General features: G+C 39.0%; 1 protein-coding gene across 1 annotated transcript; it reads left to right on the forward strand.

Annotated features, from left to right (window-relative positions):
- Positions 1-1,482: 1,482 nt before the first annotated feature.
- Positions 1,483-18,363, forward strand: LOC113017398 (high affinity immunoglobulin gamma Fc receptor I-like; the record flags this gene model as incomplete). Its single annotated transcript, XM_026160544.1, has 7 exons — positions 1,483-1,738; positions 1,818-2,063; positions 2,150-2,323; positions 10,040-10,138; positions 16,963-17,049; positions 17,899-18,063; positions 18,336-18,363. Coding segments are annotated over 6 exons (906 nt in total), but the record flags the coding sequence as incomplete, so codon positions are not given.
- Positions 18,364-20,547: the final 2,184 nt, after the last annotated feature.

Genomic DNA, 20,547 nt, shown 5'->3' on the forward strand with positions numbered 1-20,547 from the left:
TGGGCAACATGTGGGCAACAAGTTATGCTTGGAACAATATGTCTGTGAAGGTTCTCAGTCATCCAGGTCATCGTAGTCAAAGGAGCTTGCAAAGAAAAGCGTCTGGACTTCTTTAAGTTACTTGAAGACGTTTCACCTCTCATCCGAGAAGCTTCTTCAGTTCTAAGGTCAAATGGTGGAGAGTCCCAGATTTAAACCTAGTGGGAGTAACCCCCCCCCCACAGAGGGACAAAAGGACCCCCTGATGATCCTCTAATCGCCTGAGCCAAGGTGTGAAACTGGGTGTGAAACTCTGGGCCAATCAGCCAGAGTTTCACTCATTGTGTTTACATGATAAGGTGGGGCCAGGTTTCACATGAACTTACTTTTTTTCATATAGCGCCATGAGGTTGAGATAGTTGAGGTTTTCTGCAACAAATGAAATTGTATTTTACATGATGATCACACTTTTTGTTTGAGCTGAAACATGTATGTGTGAGAAATTTGCAAAAAAAAAAAAGAGAACTCAGTAAAGGGGCAAATATTTTTCACAGCACTGAAATAACATTAAAAACATATCAAATGTTTAAAAGTTATTTAATAATTTAAAATGGGAAACTAGACCATTTTTAAGACAAAAAAGTCACTTAAATTTGATGGCAGCAACCTAGATCAAAAAAGTTGGCACGGGCTACCTTTGACATATCCCCTCTTTTATTAACAACCGTTCATGAACCGTTCATGGGAACTGAGCTGCTGGAATTTTATAGTTGTGGTTTTTGGTTTCTAGTTTAGTGAACCTCTGCCAATCTTAACTTCTGGAAAGAAATTCTGTCTCTCTAAAATGCTCTTTTTACACCCAATCATGTTAATAACCTGTTGCCATTTAACTTTTGCAACTAATTTGTTGCAAAATCTCCTCCAGCTGTTTCTTTTTGCGACCACTTCCTTTTCCTGGCTGTTGTCCAAACTTTTTTGAGACCTGATGCTGTCATCAAATGTCTCTTTTTTAGAATTTCATTAGTTTTCTATGTTGTATTATGAAAAAAAAAAAAAACCCACTTGTTTAAGAGACTGAAGAAGTCACTTAGATGATTGGTAAAACATTTTTCCCAACAAAAATTTACGCGTCTGGATGAACAGAATAATTTATTTATTTATTTATTATTATTTATAATTAATTAATTAATTATTCAATCAATGCATGGATTCATACAATTCCATGATCTGTTATTTGCATCAGACTTAAGTTACTGTTTCTAGATCTCATCAATGATTTATGTTGAAATTTAGGGGGATGACAGTATTGATGCAACTACATGACTTTATCATCTCTATGCTTGTGGTTATGGCCCCCAAAATCACAAAAAAACATTGTACAGTTTTATATGAGCTGCTCATTCTTTAGATTTGGTGAAGGGTTTCTGTGATTGAATGAATTTGCAATTGTATTAACATTATAAGAAAGATGATTTTTCATTTTAACACTTCACAGCTCGTCTGACTGTGAGTCCCAGCAGCTCTCAGTTCTTTATTAGAGACTTTGTGTCTCTGAGCTGTGAGGAGGACGACAGCTCTGCTGGATGGACTCTGAGGAGAAACACAAGCAAACAACAGAGGACTCAGTGTGGAGATGGGTGGGGAGAAGGTGCTGGTTCTTCCTGTAACATCAGCTACATTTACACATCACACAGTGGAGTTTACTGGTGTGAGTCCAGAGAGGGTCCCATCAGTAACATGGTTAACCTGACAGTCGCTGGTAAGCTGAGTGTGTGGAGTTAGTGTTGATGAAGCTGTGTGTAAATGGATGAAATGCTGTAGTTTGTCTCTGTGTTGAGGTGGATCAGTGATCCTGCAGAGTTCTGTCCTCCCTGTGATGGAGGGAGATGACGTCACTCTGCTCTGTAAAACAAAGACCACTCCCTCCAACCTCCCAGCTGCTTTCTATAAAGATGGCTCCCTCATCAGGAAGCAGCCTACAGGTCACATGACCATCCAGCATGTTTCCAGGTCTGATGAAGGCCTCTACAAGTGTGACATCAGCGGTCATGGAGAGTCTCCATCCAGCTGGATCACTGTCACAGGTGACACACTCACCTGTCTGTGTTTCTGCAGCTTTCAACATTCACAATGTGACGACAACTTAATGACTGTGTTTGCTTTATTTTAGAGAGATACACCACCACACCTCCACCTACATCAGCCTCCATTACTACAACCACTTCTGCTGGTTCCTCTCCTCCTTATCTCCATGTGCTGCTGACTGTTGGATCAGTCTGTGTTGTGGTTCTGCTGGTGTTAGTAATTCTATTGGTGAGACGATCTGTTCACAGGAAGCCTAAAGGTGAGACTAAGAATGATTCCTTTAAAAAGTTATGTAAATTATTTTAACATGTAATTTACAAACATGTTGAACATTTTAAAAAAAATAAATAAAAGCGTAAATAAAAGTGTTCATTAAGCCTACTATAGAATAATTTTATTGATATTTATTTTGGTTCATTTTAGATGATACTGGAAATGCTAGTGAAGATGACATCGCTTACAGTGACCTCAAAATATTACATCACAGACAAAAGCCAACCAGATGGAGCAGAGGTAATGCTTTATGTGCAGTGTGTATATATATGTATATATTTACAGCTGAGTTTTTAATGTTTTTCAAAATATTTAGTATTTCTTAACAAAAGTGTTCTTCAGTTCCACACCAACATTTACAGAGCTAAAGACAGTACTCTGTACATTGGTGACAGTTTAATTCTCAGCTACTATTTTCTAATTTTCTATCACACAGATGGCCTAGTTTCGTGTTTATGTTAGCTCATGTTTCCTAAACAATTCACAGTATTAATATTAAATTAAAATTGTTTCACAGATAAATTTTTTCCAAAACTTGTGTGAAAGCCTAAAAATAATCCCTTTGTTCTTCTGTGTCTTTAGATGACAGTTAACAGTGAAGGCTTTTTTTCCTTTGCTTGATGGACTGTTTGTTTTGTGAGACTGTGGTTAATCTGTTAAAATGAGCTAACAGCTCTGTGGTTGTTCGGTTTTCTGCTTCTAATGAAAGCACTTCAGCTGGTCAGGTTTTGCTAGAGGGCTTTTAAGAGAAGTAAAGTGTGTGCACAAACACCAACTCTCAACCTCAGTAAACTCATTGCAATGCTGTTCACCTGCCAATATGCCAATTTTTATTTTTGTTTTACGGAGTTAACAATTTAATAGTTTGTGTGACATATTGACAGGTATTGACAGGTAGTTTAAAGCTGGTGCGTCTTTTTGTTTGTTTGTTTTTACACCACTATTATTAGAAGAAATAAAACTGTATAGTGCCGGATTATAGGAAGTGTCATGTACAGTCCTGTGAAAAAAAAATCATCTTATTTTGTGCAATAACAAAAAGTGTTGGAAAAATTAGGTACACTCTTAGTGCATTCACGGGAATTAAGATGACATGTAACCGCTGGTTTCTTTCTTTTTTTTTATTTTTAACTTTTATTTAACTTTTTTTCCCCCAACAAATATAAGACTGGTTCACATCCAAAATAATAACACTACACAGCACTAGAGTATTACAACATTATGTCCATAATTGTTGTCCACTAGGATCCAGTTTACAGGTAACTCCCAGTGCTTCCAGTGGTTTCTTCCATTTGTCCACAAAAATTCGGAGGCTCCCATCAATATAATGTCCCAGCCTGATCAGAGTCATAACTTCAATGATGAGCGACTTCCATAGAGAAATGGAGGGAGGCTCAGCCCCCACCCGTCTCAACATGATGCTTTTCCTGGCCAACATTAACAGTGACTGAATTACATGCTCATGTTGTACCAGTGAAACAGGGATATATCCCAATATACACATTAATGGGTTTTCTGTCACCTGATGACCAATGGCTGTACTAATATTGGCGCAGACCTCTTTCCAAAACGACTGGATAATAGCACATTCCCACAAGCAGTGGAATCTAGTGCCCACTCTGACCTTACACTTGAGACAGTTTGGAGATGTTCCCATATTATACTTCCTATAAATATACGGAGAAATATACACATTGTGCAAAATTTTGTACTGCAGTTCTTTAAATCGGTTACAAACAGAGATTTTGGATGGAAGGAGCAAAATTTTGTCCCATGCCTGTATATCTATTTCACATTTAAGCAGCGTCCCCCAAGATTTTCTCAACCATGTCAGTTTATCCACAATTAGGGCATAAATCTCGGAATAAAACTTTGATACAAAATGTTTATGCTCCCTATTATCCAGAAAAAATTTCTCCAACCGAAAAGAGGCAGTTGAGATTTGTAATGATTTAGCATTTTTTAGCACATAATTTCTCAATTGCAAATACTTATAAAACTCAGTCTTTGACATAGAATACTAGGACTTCAAGGATTCAAATGATTTAAACACACCATGTTTAAAGAGGTCATAAAACCTCTTTACACCTACTTTATGCCATCCCACAAAGCTTGACCCTATGTTTTGCGGCAGAAGGTCTGGATTATTTATAAACGTTGACAAGATATTAAACGGAAGACTACTGTTAAAAAATTTTCTCAGGTTTCCCCACGTCCACACAGTGGGTTATGCTTTATTACATGAGGTAGGTCATTTAGACGTTTCCCTAAGAAGTTAACAGGTGAGGATGGTTTACATAATACTTCCTCAATATTTAGCCATGGCAGGTCAGAATGTATCCAGGAAGAAAGAATCCTTGCTTGTATTGAGAGGACATAATTTTCTATGTTTGGCACTCCCCACCCGCCCAAATCTTTCGGTAACTGTAGTGTCTCCAATTTAATTTTGGGTTTTCTTCCTGCCCAAATGAAATCCACCATAGCCTTGTTAATTACTTTAATATCTTCTGATTTCAAAATTACAAACAACATGCCTGTGGGATATAATATTTTCGGTAGGATTACCATTTTAATGAGATTTGTTCTTCCCAAAAATGATATCGGAAGTGACCTCCATCTTGTCAGCATCTCTCGAAGATCTTGATTAATATTTTCTCTATATAAGTGACCAACATTTGGTGTAACTTTAACTCCCAAATATACAAAACCTGATGGTGCCCAGTGAAAAGGTTTAACATATAAAGGTTCATTATCCCCTCCACTACACGAAGTCATTATAACAGATTTATCAAAATTTACTTTGTATCCAGATATAAGACCAAAGTCCTTGATACACCTAGTAAGAACGGGTAAAGAGTTAACCGGGTCAGTCAGTGTCAGAAGAATATCATCTGCATAGAGCAGAATTTTATGTTGTCTATCCCCAATTTTAACTCCAACACATTTTGTCTAATGGCCATGGCCAAAGGCTCGATGGCCAAAGCAAATAATAGTGGTGACAATGGGCTACCTTGTGCTGTACCTCTGCTCAATGAAAATGGGGAAGATAACAAGCCGCTATTGGTGATTTGTATATAATTTTGATCCACCCCAAAAAGTTTTTTCCAAACCCAAATCTTCTCATTATTTCAAACAGATATTCTCATTCAATTCTATCAAATGCCTTTTCGGCATCCATAGAAACAACAACCCCAGGGATCTGATGAAAATTTAAAAAATGAATAATATTAAATAGACGTCGAGTATTATTGTAAGAATTCCACCCCTTAATAAAGCCTGTCTGGTCAGCATGCACAGTAGAGGACATTACTTTTTCTAGCCTAAAAGCCAGTATCTTTGAAAGTATCTTATTATCAACACCAAGAACGCTAATAGGCCTGTAAGATGAGCATAACTCTGGGTTTTTATCTTTTTTAGCTATCAATGTTATATTAGCCTGGTACATAGAGTCTGGGAGTTTCAATTCTTCAAATGCTTTATTAAAAACCCTTAATAATAAACTATTTAACTTCATTTTCATTACCTTAAAAAATTCTACTGGAAGGCCATCTGCCCCCGGACATTTCCCTGACTGGAGTGCAGATATTGCTTTGTCCACCTCCATCAATGTGATGGGTGACTCCAGCAGGCTAACCTGATCTTCAGAGAGCTGAGGGAATGCTAAGTCGTTTAGGAAAAAGCCTGAGTTAAGCCTTGTTATGTCCGTCTCAGATTGATATAAGTTTGTATAAAATTCTCTGAAGCACTCATTAATCTGATGGTTTCTTACTTGTCTTTCACCATTCACATCCACAATAGCTGTGATAAAGGGACTTGATGGAGTATTCCTTGCAAGACGAGCCAGAAAGCGGTTAGGCTTACTAGCCGATTCAAAAAGCCGTCGTCTGGCAAGAAGGACATCTCTTTCAGCCTTTCGCATTATCAAATTACGCAAAGATGTCCTGGCAATATTAAGCACACTTAATGTTTCAGCTGATTTTGTTACATAGTATTGTTTCTCCAGCTTTTTTATATTATTCTCGATCTCTAACTGCCTTATTAATCATTGCTTCCTTTTATGACTTGTGTATGAAATAATCATCCCTCTCATGTAAGCCTTATAGCTATCCCATAAAGTTCTCGTGTCTATCTCCTCTTTATCATTTATTTCTAAGAATACTGTTGTTTGCTCTGTTATGAAATGTATAAATTTCTCATCCAAAAGAGACAGTGTGCTCATCTTCCAAGACCTAGAGCGCTCAATATATCTCATGGGTTGAATGGTTAAGACCACAGGAGCATGGTCAGAAAGACCTATATGACCAATATTTACCTGCTGAACTAACTGACTGATACACTTGGACATAAAAATATAATCTATACGAGATGCTGACAAGTGAGGGTTAGAATGGAAAGTGTACTCCTTAGATAGTGGATTATAGTGTCGCCAGACATTAACCGCTGGTTTCTGATAATTATATTTAATTAATTAAGCTGTGTCAGAATCTCTTCAAACAGATGTTTAAGGAGTGTGCTGGTCTAAAGCATTCAGGTGTGTTTTGATGCAGTGCTATATGATATAGATATGTCCACCTGTGTTTGCCAAGGAAACAGCTTTATAGAAAAGGTTTGCAAGGATGAAGTGGTTTGTTTAAACAAAACACAAGACTTATAAAACATAAACAACATTGTTCCTTCTGGAGCAATGTTGGATAGAAGAGACCAAAGTCGAGAAATCTGACCATAGTACACAATAACTTTATCCAGACTGTCCACATGTGTTTAGTATTCAGTCTGAGTCAGCCATATTAATGGGCGAAGTGTGGGGTCATATCTCTTAATCTTTGATATAAGTTTTTTCAATCACAGGTGTATAAAATCAAACTGAATGTAGTACTGAAATATGATGTCACCATTGCAACAAGTCAGTTTGTGAAATTTCTTTTATCTTAGATATTCTGTGATCAGCTGTTATTAGTGCAGTTAGATAGATTTGCCATAGCAACTCACCCATGAAGTGGCAGACCACATGAAGTTACAAAGTGCTGACTCAATAACAAGAGTTCCAAACCTTCTTTTGGTAATGGTATCAACACAAAAAACTGTCCATTGAAAGTTTTACGGGATGGGTTCTGCTCTTCCTAGTATGATGTGTAGGTGATCCAGTGCTTTTGTTCATGTGGTTCAGTGGCATTTTCTGATGTAGTTCATTAGTTTTCTTAGTCTCTCCAATTTGACTACTCAACAAAAAAGGAGTAGAAAAAACATGTGGAAATTAATATAACAACAGAAGGGTCTGTATAGCTGTGTCTCTGCAATCATGTCTTCTGTCTGTATTTTATTGTGCAGACTGTGATCCATCTGCAGTCTACTCAGCAGTGAGAACAGAAGATGTCAGTTATGGACAAATCATCATAAAAGACAAGAAAAATAAATCAAAGATAAAAGGTATGAGTGCTCATCATTTGTTGTAAGTTGTGAAAATTGTATACACATGCACAAGTCTGATTTCCACTCTAATCTATGCAAGTTAAAGCTCTAGCACCAGGATTGGGGTCATCATCATCATCATACTTCCCCTCTTTTTCTTTTTAGTCTTAACACTTTTGACTCTTTTAATGAGATCCAGCAATTGTAGTGTAACCTTAAACATACTGAGCACTTTAACATCAAGCAGGGAGATGTCGAAAAGGCCTTCCACTTCATGAAAGTGAATGAGTGTCATGGACCTGCTAATACTTGTGGTCATTTGCTCAACAATGGAGTCCTGTACTCCATTATATTTCTAAAAAGTCTTTACAGGCACACCACACACCTATTGTTTTGAAGGACGTTGTTTTATTGCCTGTTCCTAAGACTTGTCATCCCAAAATTAAAAAAAAACAAAAAAAAAAAACAAGTTTAGTTGCTCTCACATTGGTTGTGATGAAAGTTCAGAAACTTGTGAAGTCAGAGATTTTAAAGAAAACTGAACATGTGCTTGACCTCCTCTATAGACCACATAGAGGAATGGAAGATGCAGCTGCAATCTTGCTGAACCTGGTTATTTAACACCTGGAGGGAAAAACCTCTCATGCTCGATTACTGTTTGTTGATTTTTCTTCAGGCTTCAACATAATTTAGCCTCCTAATTTAATCAGAAGGCTTTTAAAACAGTTCACCATGAATAAAAATATTGTTGATTCAATTCTTGACTTTTTAACTAACAGGACCCAAAAACTTGATTGAATATAAGTGCGGTCCTGTCCAACCAGGTCTGCTCCTCGACTGGCTCCCCACAGGAATGCCAGCTCTTGTTCTTACTATTTATCCTGTACACAAATATTTGTTAGAGTAATTTTGAAAATAGGACCATTTTAAAATAAGCAGATGATTCTGTTATTCTCTGTCTGCTCCGGGAAAATGAATCCATCTGTGGCCCAGTTTGTGCTGATTTTGTCAAATGATGTGATGATTTGATTTTGTGATATGGTGTGATGAGTCCTACCTTCAGTTGATCATACTGAAGAACATATCATTTATTTTAGCAAAAGCACACATACACACAAAGTTGATTTTATTAAGGGTCACATTGTGGAATGTTTTCAGGGTTTTAAATATCTTGGAATAGTTAATGATTCAAAGCTTAATTTTAAAGCAAACCGTGATGCTGTGTGCAGTAAGGTCGCCAGTGACTCATGTGTGAGAAAGCTTTCTCATTTCCACATTAACAAAACCATGATGATTTTTTTTGTCATTCTTTCCTTGAATTAGTTTTGTCTTTTTCTTTAGTGTCATGGTTTGTATATTTATCTGTAAAGAACAGAAACTCACTCAATCAAATTGTTAAGTGGTTTAATAGGCTGATTGGTGAACCACAGCTGAACCTAGTATCCCTGTACACCAGTTACAGCAGTTGACTAGCTCAATTTTTGTTGACTCACACCTGTTTCATAGTGAGTTTCACTTTTTTTTCCCCTTCTGGGTAAAGGGTTTTGTTCCCAAAGTGTAAAACTAGAAGGTTTAAAAATTGCTTTGTTGTAGCAGCCGTTAATGAACAAATTATAGATGTTCTTTTAATTAATTTATTTTTTTTGGTGTACTATGTGCAATCATTGTCTGTTATGGCTGTATTAAAACTGTGCATGTAAGGATGGATGACTGACAAATACAGACCAAATGTACCTACAGGTACGCTGCATTGGTGGCTGCCCACTGCTTCACTGGGTGAATGGGTTAAATGCAGAGGAACTATTTCCCTATGGGGACTAACACATACACATTACACATTGTGCAACTTGGAACGTGACGTTGTGCCAGAAACCTCTGCTCCATTTCCACTCCCACCTGTAGCCATCAATTCTTCAAGACAATTGCTTCAGTCATTATTTTATTAAAAATGTCTTTTTGCACTACAAATTCTGAGACAAGGATATAAAACGAACAACAAAGAGAAAGCACAGAATATAATGGTAATAGGTAATGTTGTAGGTCATTCTAGGTAATGTTGTAGGTTGCACAACATATTTACGTCATGTGGTTTCAGCACGTTTTGATGAAAACAGCACTGTGGTCAGTTAGCTTAAATACTGTATAGCCTTTGGTATCAGTTCTATTTGATACTTTCACATTAGTGCCAGTAAAAAAATAAATAAAACCTTTTGTGTGTTTACTAATGTAACAGCAAGTACACATATGACTGCACCACTGAAGTAATGTCTGCTATATATTTTTTATTGTGCAGAAAGTGATCCAGCCACAGTCTACTCAGCAGTCCGAACAGAGGACGTCAGTTATGGTCAAATTATCATCAGAGACAAGAGAAAAAAATCAAAGAGAAGAGGTACAGCTGCTCTTCTTTGTCTCCATCATGGTTCAGAACTACAAAAACAGTGCAACAGGTGTTCAGAGCAAAGAAGAAAAACCTGAATAGAAGTTTTATTGCATTTCACAGGGGCAATATTTGTTGTAAATACTAGGATGCTGTTTGATTATCTGTGGTGGATTCTGTTAGTAGTTTGCTTGCATGTTGCAGCATAGTTGGAGTTCCTCAAGTGTGTAACTCCAGTGAGGGTTCAAGGAAGAAATAAATCTAAATATAGGGCAGAAGTCACGAAGTGCTTAAAGGGAAAACAAATGAAATCCCACCACTATAAATGCAGGCGGTATTTTTTACTGGAATACTAAATGAGCTGGAGGTTATTGTTTTTTTTCTATGGTGGTATAAGAACCTCAGAAACAACTCCCCTGTTACATAGATGTTACATAGATCCAGACTTATGAAATGCATCATTTCAGCTCCTCGACAGTTTGATGATTGGCTCAGACCATTCATTCATCTGCTTAATCAGTTCAGGGTTGTGGGAGCCCATAACAGAGCTAACAAGTACTGCCAAGTTAGGGACTGGAGCTAGCTAGCATATATGCAAATACCAAAAACTAAGCAACAGATAAGGTTTGGTTCCCAAACTTTTTTTGCTAGACCCCCCTTTGTTTTACAAGAAAAATGTTCGCACACTAGGGCTGCTACGATTCGCCAACTAGTCACAATTACGTCAACTATTAAAATTGTCGACGACTTATTTAATAGTCGACGCATTGTTTGATAGCCGGCTCATTAGAGCCGGCGAGAACAGCGAACTACTGCTGGCACGTCTTTGGCTACTCAGGTTAAACATGATATATAAGTCACTTAGGTAACTTAAAATGTTACTCTTTGGCTTTTTTAGTATTTTATTTGTTCCTGAGTAAATCGATTTGGCTGAGATTAAAGTTATAGTTTTCACACAGCTGAATAAACGTCAAACAGGAAACTGATTAAACAGAAGTGTGAGATGGACAAATTTACTCCAGTGTCCTGTTATATTTTAGATAGCAAGGAGCAGATGGCTAAGTTTATTAAAGTCCACTGAAACATTCTGAAAATTTCATTAAAAGTTTAATAAACTATCATCTTGTCTTTATTTTTGGTTAGCACAGACCTTAAACACTATAAGCTGTAAGCTAATGATAGTTATATAAGAGCAGATGCATGCTGGTGCATAACCTGTACGTTTTACGTCCAATGGACGTATGATAATTTCCTAATTCTCTTCGGGATTAATAAAGTATTCTGATTCTGATCTGATTAGTCGACTAATCGCAAAAATCATCGGTGACTAGTCGACTATCAAAATAATTGTTTGTGGCAGCCCTATCGCCCACCCCCGCACAAACACAACCTCCAACCACATATTTTGTTTTCAAACTCCATTGCGGTTTATTTCACACCTCAAACATTTAGTAAACAATCAAGTAAATACAAGTAAACTCCATTAAATTAGAGATAGTAATAAAATACACTACTAACTCTTTTACGCTATGTCCAAACCTACGCGGGTATTTTTGAAAACGCAGCTGTTTCGTTCACACGTAAACGGAATTTCGAATCACCGAAAACTGAGATTTTTTAAAACTCCTTTTTTGCGTTTACGTGTGGACGAGAAATACAGAGTTCGTCACGCAACGTCAAAGGTATGTGCCTTTTATCACGTTACGCTGTGCGCACGTTATTGTTTACATGAGATGAATTGCAGAATGGCAGATAGAGACAGAATACTGTTACTGTTACACGCTTCATATACACACACAGTTACTGTTCCTCCATTTACAAAGGCAGAGGCGTCACGGTGTAATTATTTTACGTGTAGTTGTGTTTTTCCTGTGTAATAATATTCAACATTGCTATCAATACATTTTTCAAAAAATGCCTCTCTGTGCAAAATGGGTTTAAAAACATAAACAGCTGTGGGATACTGTTTGTCCGTGATTTAGACAAATCATGGCAGGATCAGCCTGATTATTTGTATTCAGCTGTAACTTTACTGTATAAAGAGCTAACATCTCCAACATGTCAGGAGTAGTTAGTCATTACAACAAGTGTTTGTGAACTAAAAATCAAGAATGTGGGACACTGTTTGTCTGTGATTTGAACAGCCCAGCGCTGCTCCCGATGAAGGGAAAACCAATTATGCAGGGGAGACCTACCTCGGCACTTGTGCAGGTGAAACCAAAGGGAAGATATGCTTCACCATATTTTCTAGTCTTTGGCTTGAAAGGAGGTTGGTTTGGAAACATATTTAGCTATGCTTCATCTCCTGCTTTGCGTTTGTGTGGGAGCCCTGTCAAAAACCTGACCATTATGTCCGAGCGTTCTTTTTTTGTTTTTTTCTTTTCAATGCAATGCCTACAGTCAATTAATGTCTACAGTCAATGAGACTGTAGCCATTAAAAAGTCCATAGGAGAGATGGTAGCTGATTAAACAAGTATCATGAGATAATAACAAAATGCAAAGATTGGTGACAGCACTTGGAACCATAAGGCAACAAAAAACTGTGAGAAATAATTTAGGCTCTGCCTGTGAATCACTCTTTGCTTCTCTTCTTCCTTCCATTTTCATATATCACTCTCCACTTGCTGTCGATCTGAGAACAAGGCACAACTTGCTATTGCAATAAACTATAATCTAATTATCCACACCTAACAACTCTTGCAATCCATCTAAATAAAACACACACACGCACGCACACACAGTGACATTTTAGACCTTCTTCAGAATACTGTATATACTATGGGCATCACGGTGCTGATCCAGAATCCTTACATTATTATTTATTACTAGAGCTACAATAATAAAGCAACGAGGGGGAAGTAATAAATATGAAATAATGTCATTATGATGATTCCATTTGTTTCACTATCCACTCTGTGCAGGGCAAAGCTTATTACATTTTTAAACTGTAGAGATACAATAATTTTACTGCTGTAAAATCCAAATTTTGTCTTATTTAAAATATAAATCTAATATAATCTGCTTCTTAATGTATGTTCTTTAAAATACAGCGTGTGTTTTTTAAAATATTATAATAATGCATAATTATGTGGACATGCATATTAGATCGTTTTTTAGTGAAATATAATCCCTCCAGAAAGGCAGGAAAAGCCCGGACACTTACTTTAAAACTAAATATGTTCCCTAAAACGGTTGCAGTGCAGCGTTTTTCTTGAAGTTGCAGTGCAGCGTCTTTCTTTTTGCAGCGTTTTCCTTTTTGCAACATTTTTCTTTTTGCAAGTGTTTTCTGAAGTTGCAGTCCGTTTGGCCTCTCAGGGCCACCGTAATTTATAGAGCAAAAGAGACAAAACGAGTTATCCGCAGCTCTCATTTTAACTGGACATTACTTAGTTCCTCCTACGCCGGGCGGCGCATTGGGCAGCTAGTGATCTCCATCCAGCGACTGCTTCAGCTTCGTCCCAGGCAATGTCGACAGTTCTCAGATCGTCCATGAATGTTCGACGCCATGTGGTCTTTGGTCGCCCTTGCTTTCGCTTGCCAGTGCGTGGACGCCATGTCATGGCAATCTTAGCTGGGCGATGAGGGGGTAGGCGTAACATATGGGCCGCAAAGCGGAAGTGCCTTTCTGCAACGACATCGGCTAATGGGCGGGTGCCTGCTCTTCGTAGGACCTCCTCATTTGTTATTCGGTCCCGGCAGGAAATTCTCAGGATTTGCTGCAGGCCACGTTGTTGAAGCACGTTCAGGTGTTGAATAATTGCACTTGTTGAGTGCCAGGTTTCACTAGCGTAAAGTGCAGTAGGGAAGACGATAGAGTTCAGTAGTCTGATCTTGACCCTAACATTCAGGGAGGTCGAGTTCCAAATAGGTTGGAGACGTCGCAGGACACCAACTGCCTTCCCTACTCTGGCGTCAACATCCCAGAGACCCCGTCATTTGAGATGATGCTGCCAAGATATGTAAAATTCTCCACCTCTTCAGCACGTTGTTGGTTGATCATGACAGGAATGCGGGCACGTGCATAGCCAACTCGGAGTACCTTGGTTTTTTTGGCGCTGATTCTTTATCCAACTTTCGTCGCCTCCCTCTGCAGGGCCGCGGTCAACTTTTGGAGGTCTTCCTGAGTCGAGCCCCGCAGGGCGATGTCATCTGCAAAGTCCAAGTCAGTGAGATTACGCGCTTCGTGCCAGGGCACACCGATGCCAGCTTGGTCAACTGATCGTCGCATGATGAAGTCAATTACCAACAGGAAGAGGAAAGGGGATAGCACGCATCCTTGTCGGATGCCAGTATTGATCTTGAAGAAATCTGTGCAGCCGTCATCCGTCCGGACGCAGCAACGGGAGTTGGAGTAGAGACAACAAAAGGCATCTACAAACTTCTGAGGGACTCCATAGTTGCGTAGGATAGCCCATAGAGTCGGCCGGTGGACGCTGTCAAAAGCCTTGTCGAAGTCAATGAAATTAATAGAAATCTTCCTTTGGTATTCCAATGTTTGTTCAATGATAATGCGGAGGGTGAAGATTTGCTCGACGCATGACCGGCCACTCCGAAACCCAGCCTGCTCTTCTCGCAATCGTTCGTTCACTGCGTGTCGTAGCCGATTCAAAAGAGCGAGGCAAAACACTTTCCCGGGTACCGACAGCAACGTGATGCCCCGCCAGTTGTTACAGTCACCCGTCACCCAAATCACCTTTTTTTGGAAGTTTGATGCTGGTGCCTTTTGTCCAATCATCGGGTACATGTGATGTTGACCAGCGGGCGTTTAGGAGTCTTGTAAGGGCAGCTTCAAGATGGGGTCCGCCATGCTTCAGCATTTCGGCGAGGATTTCGTCCAGGCCTGCGGCCTTTCCACTCTTGAGGAGTCGGATCGCTGTCTTGACTTCAGTGATGCTGATTTGTCCGATATCGACAGGAAGAAGATCCATAGAAGGAGCCAGGTCTTCGGCCTCGAACAGTTGGGGTGGCTCATGTTGGTTCAGAGTATCGCGGAAGTGTTCGACCCATCGTTGGTCTTGTTCAGCTGCAGTAAGGAGGACACGTCCATTTTTGTCTCGGATTGGAACACCGCGGCCACCACGAACCCCAGTTAGATCTCGTACAATGCGATATAAGGTTCGGGTATTGTTCCGATCGGCTGCTCCTTGGGCTTCGATGCCTTTAACTTCGATCCATTCGCGCTTGTCACGCCGGCAGCTGCGTTTGACTTGTCGGGCAAGGTCTTGGTAGGTGGCCATGGCCCTCTCACGCTGGTCTGCAGAAGCATGTGGGTCAGAGGCCACCTGGTCCCGAACTGACTTTGCCAACTGACGTTGATCTATAAGTTCCCATGAACAGTCGGAGATCCAGCGCTCCTTAAAGCCGCCCCGTCGGCGACCAATCTTTGATTCTGCTGCACCGACCACAGCCTCTTTTAGCTCATCCCAGAGTGTATCTGGATTTTCGTTGTTATTTCCTTCCGCAGCAAGGAGCTGGAAGCAGTTTCTGCCGTATTTGCATCTTTCAGGCGTTGAACGTTAAAAGGACTTGGCCACTGCAGTCGTGGTTGGAGGCACTTCAGGTGAAGTTTACATTTGGCAATTAGCAGGTAGTGATCAGAGTCAATGTCGGCTCCACGCCACACTCTAACATCGCTAATGGTGGATGTCCAGTGGGATGATATGCAGATGTAGTCGATCTCGTTTGTATATCCGCCACCGGGGGCCTTCCATGTCGCCTTGTGTATCCGCTTGTGGCTGAAGAAGGTGTTCTTGATTGTCAGCCGGTTTGCCGCACAGAACGAGATCAGCCGCCCACCGTTTTCATTTGTCATTGCTGCGATTCCAAACGGGCCGATAGTCGATTCCAGGCCGTCCCGGTTACTGCTTATTTGCGCGTTGAAATCTCCGCCCACGATCAGCAAATCATGACGCGGGGAGTTGTCAATGGCATCCTGGAGCATCGCATAGAAACCATCCTTGTCAGTATCGTCAGCCTCTTCTGTTGGAGCGTATACTTGAAGAATTGTGACTTTCACATGCCTAGCTTGGAAGTGAGCCAAGATTAGGCGGTCTGAAATGGGCTTCCAGGCCAGCAATGATGTTGTTGCACGTCGCGAGAGGATGAAGCCCACGCTGCGTGCATGGTCTTGGGCATGGCCAGAGTAGAGCACCATCTTTCCATCACTAACCATCTTCCCGCTTCCTGCCCATCGCATTTCTAAGATGCCCAAGATGTCCATACGGTACGAGTCAAATTCATATAGAAGCTGGGCCAATTTACCTGTTTGGTACAGAGTCGGTTAACTGGACATTAAAACTGTTTAAATGATGGACAAACATCATCATATTTTACATTGGTTTTTTTCACACCAGGGCATAACATGTTAATAAGATAATGAAATTTTGTTTTGAAATGTGTTTTCAGCAACTGTTCTTTACCTAAATTTGTAGGTTTTCGTGTTTTAAATTCTGAGTGTAGAACCACAAACGGCTATTTCCTCCTTTTGTTTCCATGAAACTGACATGTGAACGCAGAATTCTGATCATAGTGTTGATGATAGTGTGCATATAGTGTGACAAAGTGTGAGTCTGGTATATATTTTGTGGTAAAATGTGTATTTTATCTTCCTCTGGTGTTAAACACGAATGACCAAAAAGTAATGTGGTTGTTTGTCTGAAACAGGAAAGATGACCACAGAGCTTCTGAAAGCCGCTGACAGTTTCTGTGAAAGGCTTTAATAGAGCTGCCAGGGAAATGATAACTCTTCTTTTAACGTACATCCTGTGCACTAAGAGTACTTTTTATAACCTGCTGTATGTGCAGTGACATCTTCTGTATGTGTTTTACTCTGCAGAGTGTGATCCAACTGCAGTCTACTCAGAAGTGAGAACTGATGATATCAGTTATGGAGAAATCACCATCAGACCAAACAGACCCAGAGGTAACTGATGCTCTTTGTTCACTGAGAAAGAAAATTAGTTTGTTGTCTGATAAGGAACTGCTCCTTTTTTAAAACATGAGCCAAGACAACACGAGGAACCTCAGGTTCAAAGAGGCAAATCGAAAGTCTTGAAGTTACACCAGTGGTGGGAAAAATATGCACATCCTTTACTCAAATAAAAGTTTCAATATCAAACTGTTATTGTCCTTCACCGTCCTCTGTCTGCATGGACGTCTGTCAGTCTTTGTCACTATTTCAATGATATGTCAGCATATCTAAATGCATGTTCAGTTGTCCAGGTAAGTAAATGCCAAGGGCTTATATTTAAATAAAAAAAATTTACATGTTAGCTGCAACATTGGGATTATGATAATTGAAGGTGTACTGAGTGCATACCAGTGTTCCCTTTCACATCATTTATTCACTTGGTGTGAGCCAGAACAAATTTTAACTACTCTGACATATATCACTCTCCCTCATGTTGAAGTAAAATGAGTCTACAATGTGCTGAGACTGTCTTCCTTTATATGAACTACATAACGCTTCCTGGTGGGCTTCTTTCACATTAAAAGGTCAGTTATGAAAGTTTGACTGCAAGGCCTTTAATATGAAACTAATGAAGAAAGCGCTGAGTTTCATTCATGTAACTTTGATATGATTCAGGTGTTGAGGAGCAGCTGATGCTTTTTTTGTTCAAATAAATTGGTGCTTTCAAAATGTATAAGAACAACAGGAAAACAGGGAAGAATTGTTGAACTGGAGGAAAATTCTATCCCAAAAATGACTTCTGGATTATCTTCATTTTGACTGGTCTCATACTGTTTGAACTGTGTGTGTTTTTATTTTCAGAGTTTCTACCAGAGCCAAATGTTGTCTACTCCTCACTGAAGTAATCCACCAGACCAAAACACTCAAATCCAGCTGCTGGTCCTCAACGCTGAGGACATTTATTGTAAAACAGATTTGTATACATTCTCATTGTTCTTCTCACTAAATATGCTCTTACAACCTCATGTTAAAAAAGAGATTTTTGTAAATATATATCAAATGTAAAAGCTAAATATATATATATATATATACATATATATAAAAATAAGAAAGAAAGAATGAATAGTTACCTCATCCTGCCTTAAATTGTCTCTGTGTTGTCAAATTAGCAACACACATTCATTAAGAATTAAGCAATAATATATAGTATAGAACTAGTATAAAAACGAATGCTGTTTATTTAACATACTCAGTAACTTCCCTGCTCTTTATATTTGATTTCTATGTGTGCTCCACAGCAGTGACCTGTTTTCTCTGCAGGATCAATACACTTTGGTCTCACTTCTTGTTCTTCTCGTGTGGTTTTGTGGTTTTCATACAAATATTTGATGGAAAATGTGAATTATTGTGGCTAACTAATACAGACTTCTCTTCAGAGGAGATAACAACAAACAAGCACAAATAAAACCACAACTGCAGAGTCTGAGCACCATCGGTCCCAAAGTCTTAGACATGGCTTTATAACCTTTTCCAGACTGATATGTGTCAGTGACTTTATTTCTCAGGTGTTTCTTTAGATCGTGGCAGGATGTGTTGCTTTTTGAGATCCAGTCTACCTCACTTTATCAGACTTTTTGATTCAAAAGGTGTGCCAGTAATCAGGCCTGAGTGTGTTTAGTGAAACTGAACTCAGTTATCCAAAAAATGTGAATGTGTTATTTCACAATTTCACAAAGGGACAATTACTTTTTCAAACAGGACCAGGTAGTTTGGATAAATGCTCTCTTTTAATAAATGAAATCATCATTTAAAAGATGCATTATGTGTTTTCTCGATTTGTCTTTGTCTAATGTTAACATTTGTTTGATGTTTGATGATCTTAAACATGTAGGTGTGACAAATTTGCAGAACATCATGATATCAGAAAAGTAAGACTGTAATTCGGTTTCTCTGCACGATCAATAAACTTTGGTCTGACTTGTTGTTCGTCTCGTGTGGTTCTGTGGGTTTCATGAAAATCTCTCATGGAAAGCACAAGTTGTTGTGGCAAACCCATGCATGTTTCTCTTCAGAGCAGATAACAAAGAAAAAAATTAATACAACCACAGCCGCAGACTAAAAGCAACATGAACACTATTCAGTGGCTGGAAACTTCACACCAAAGCTTCAAATAAAGGTTGTGCGTGTGTCAGTGGTTAAAGAGTTTTGATTCAAGGAAATGAAATCTGTGAGACTTTATTTTAGATGCTCTTTAAAATAAACATGTCTCTGGAGATTTTTCAGCTTAAGACGCTGCACACATTCATCTTAGTTACTGTTTTATTGATATGTGTGGTCCAGCTCTCTCACTGGGGACATCCATGTCTGTCCTCAATCACTGATATATCTGGGTTTTAGTTCAGTCACAGTCAGAATCAGTTTATGCCAGCATAACATGAGTCATGTGTTTTAGAACGAGGAACACTTCTTTTATTATACTCCAGTAGTGTTTTCAAAGGAAGTAGTTTGTGTTTATGAATGTGATATTTATCTGTGATCAAGTTTATACAATCTGCACTCATTCTGTTTCTGTGTGAACAGATACATATTATCATCACTTAGTACAGTGTTTTACACATGGAGCAGGAGCAGAGTCTCTAAGTTATTATAAAAGATGCAAACTTTTAAAAATAACCAATAAGAGTGCATTTATGTATCATGTGATCTCATACACAGACTGGAAACACAACGGTGTCGTAATCTTTCAACAAATGTCTCAGAGCAGCGTCTGTTTATAATAAAGTGCCCTCTAGTGGGCACAATGGTTAAAAACAAAGCAGGAAGCAAACACTTGGCTTTAAAAATATGGACATTTCCTTTGACTCACCTACAGATTTGAAACTTTAAAGAATTTCATTTCTAAGATCTGGTGAAATATTAAAGAAAAACCTCTGTGTGCATTTGATGTTCTGTAAACCAGCACGATCCCCAACCCCCACGGATCAGAGTCGTTTGGTACCTGGCCGCGAGAGTTGAGGCTCGAGTGTGAAATTTTTCAGAATGGTTTTCAGGGTTTTTATCGGGTTTATTTTTTAAAATCGTTTTTATCATTAACTTGGTTTCCCTGGGTCTTTTCCCGTGTGTTATGAATAAATCTTTTTTTTGGTACCGGCACTGGTATTAATTTTGTTGTATTTATCTGCGACACCTTAAAGGCCGCAAATATTGTGGGACATAAACCAGTCTGTGGTGCAAAAAAGGTTGTAGACCACTGCTGTTAACAGCCTGTGCTGGAGGATATTTACATTTTTTATTGCAGTACCAAAAATGACCGCTAGTATTGCTCAAATGGCATGGGCTATATTGTGAAAAAGTGGGACGTCGCTGTATTTTGGAACAAATTTTGTATGTTTGATGTGTCTTTCAGGGTTTGACTTTCAGGCATTTTTCTCCTGAGATGTTTCCTGAAAATCATCTCAGCAATCCTGAAAAGAACAGACACATGACTTCCCCAAACAAAAACATAGCTTG

Source organism: Astatotilapia calliptera, unplaced genomic scaffold, assembly GCF_900246225.1.
Source record: "Astatotilapia calliptera unplaced genomic scaffold, fAstCal1.2 U_scaffold_119, whole genome shotgun sequence".
In the NCBI taxonomy this organism is placed as follows: domain Eukaryota; kingdom Metazoa; phylum Chordata; class Actinopteri; order Cichliformes; family Cichlidae; genus Astatotilapia; species Astatotilapia calliptera.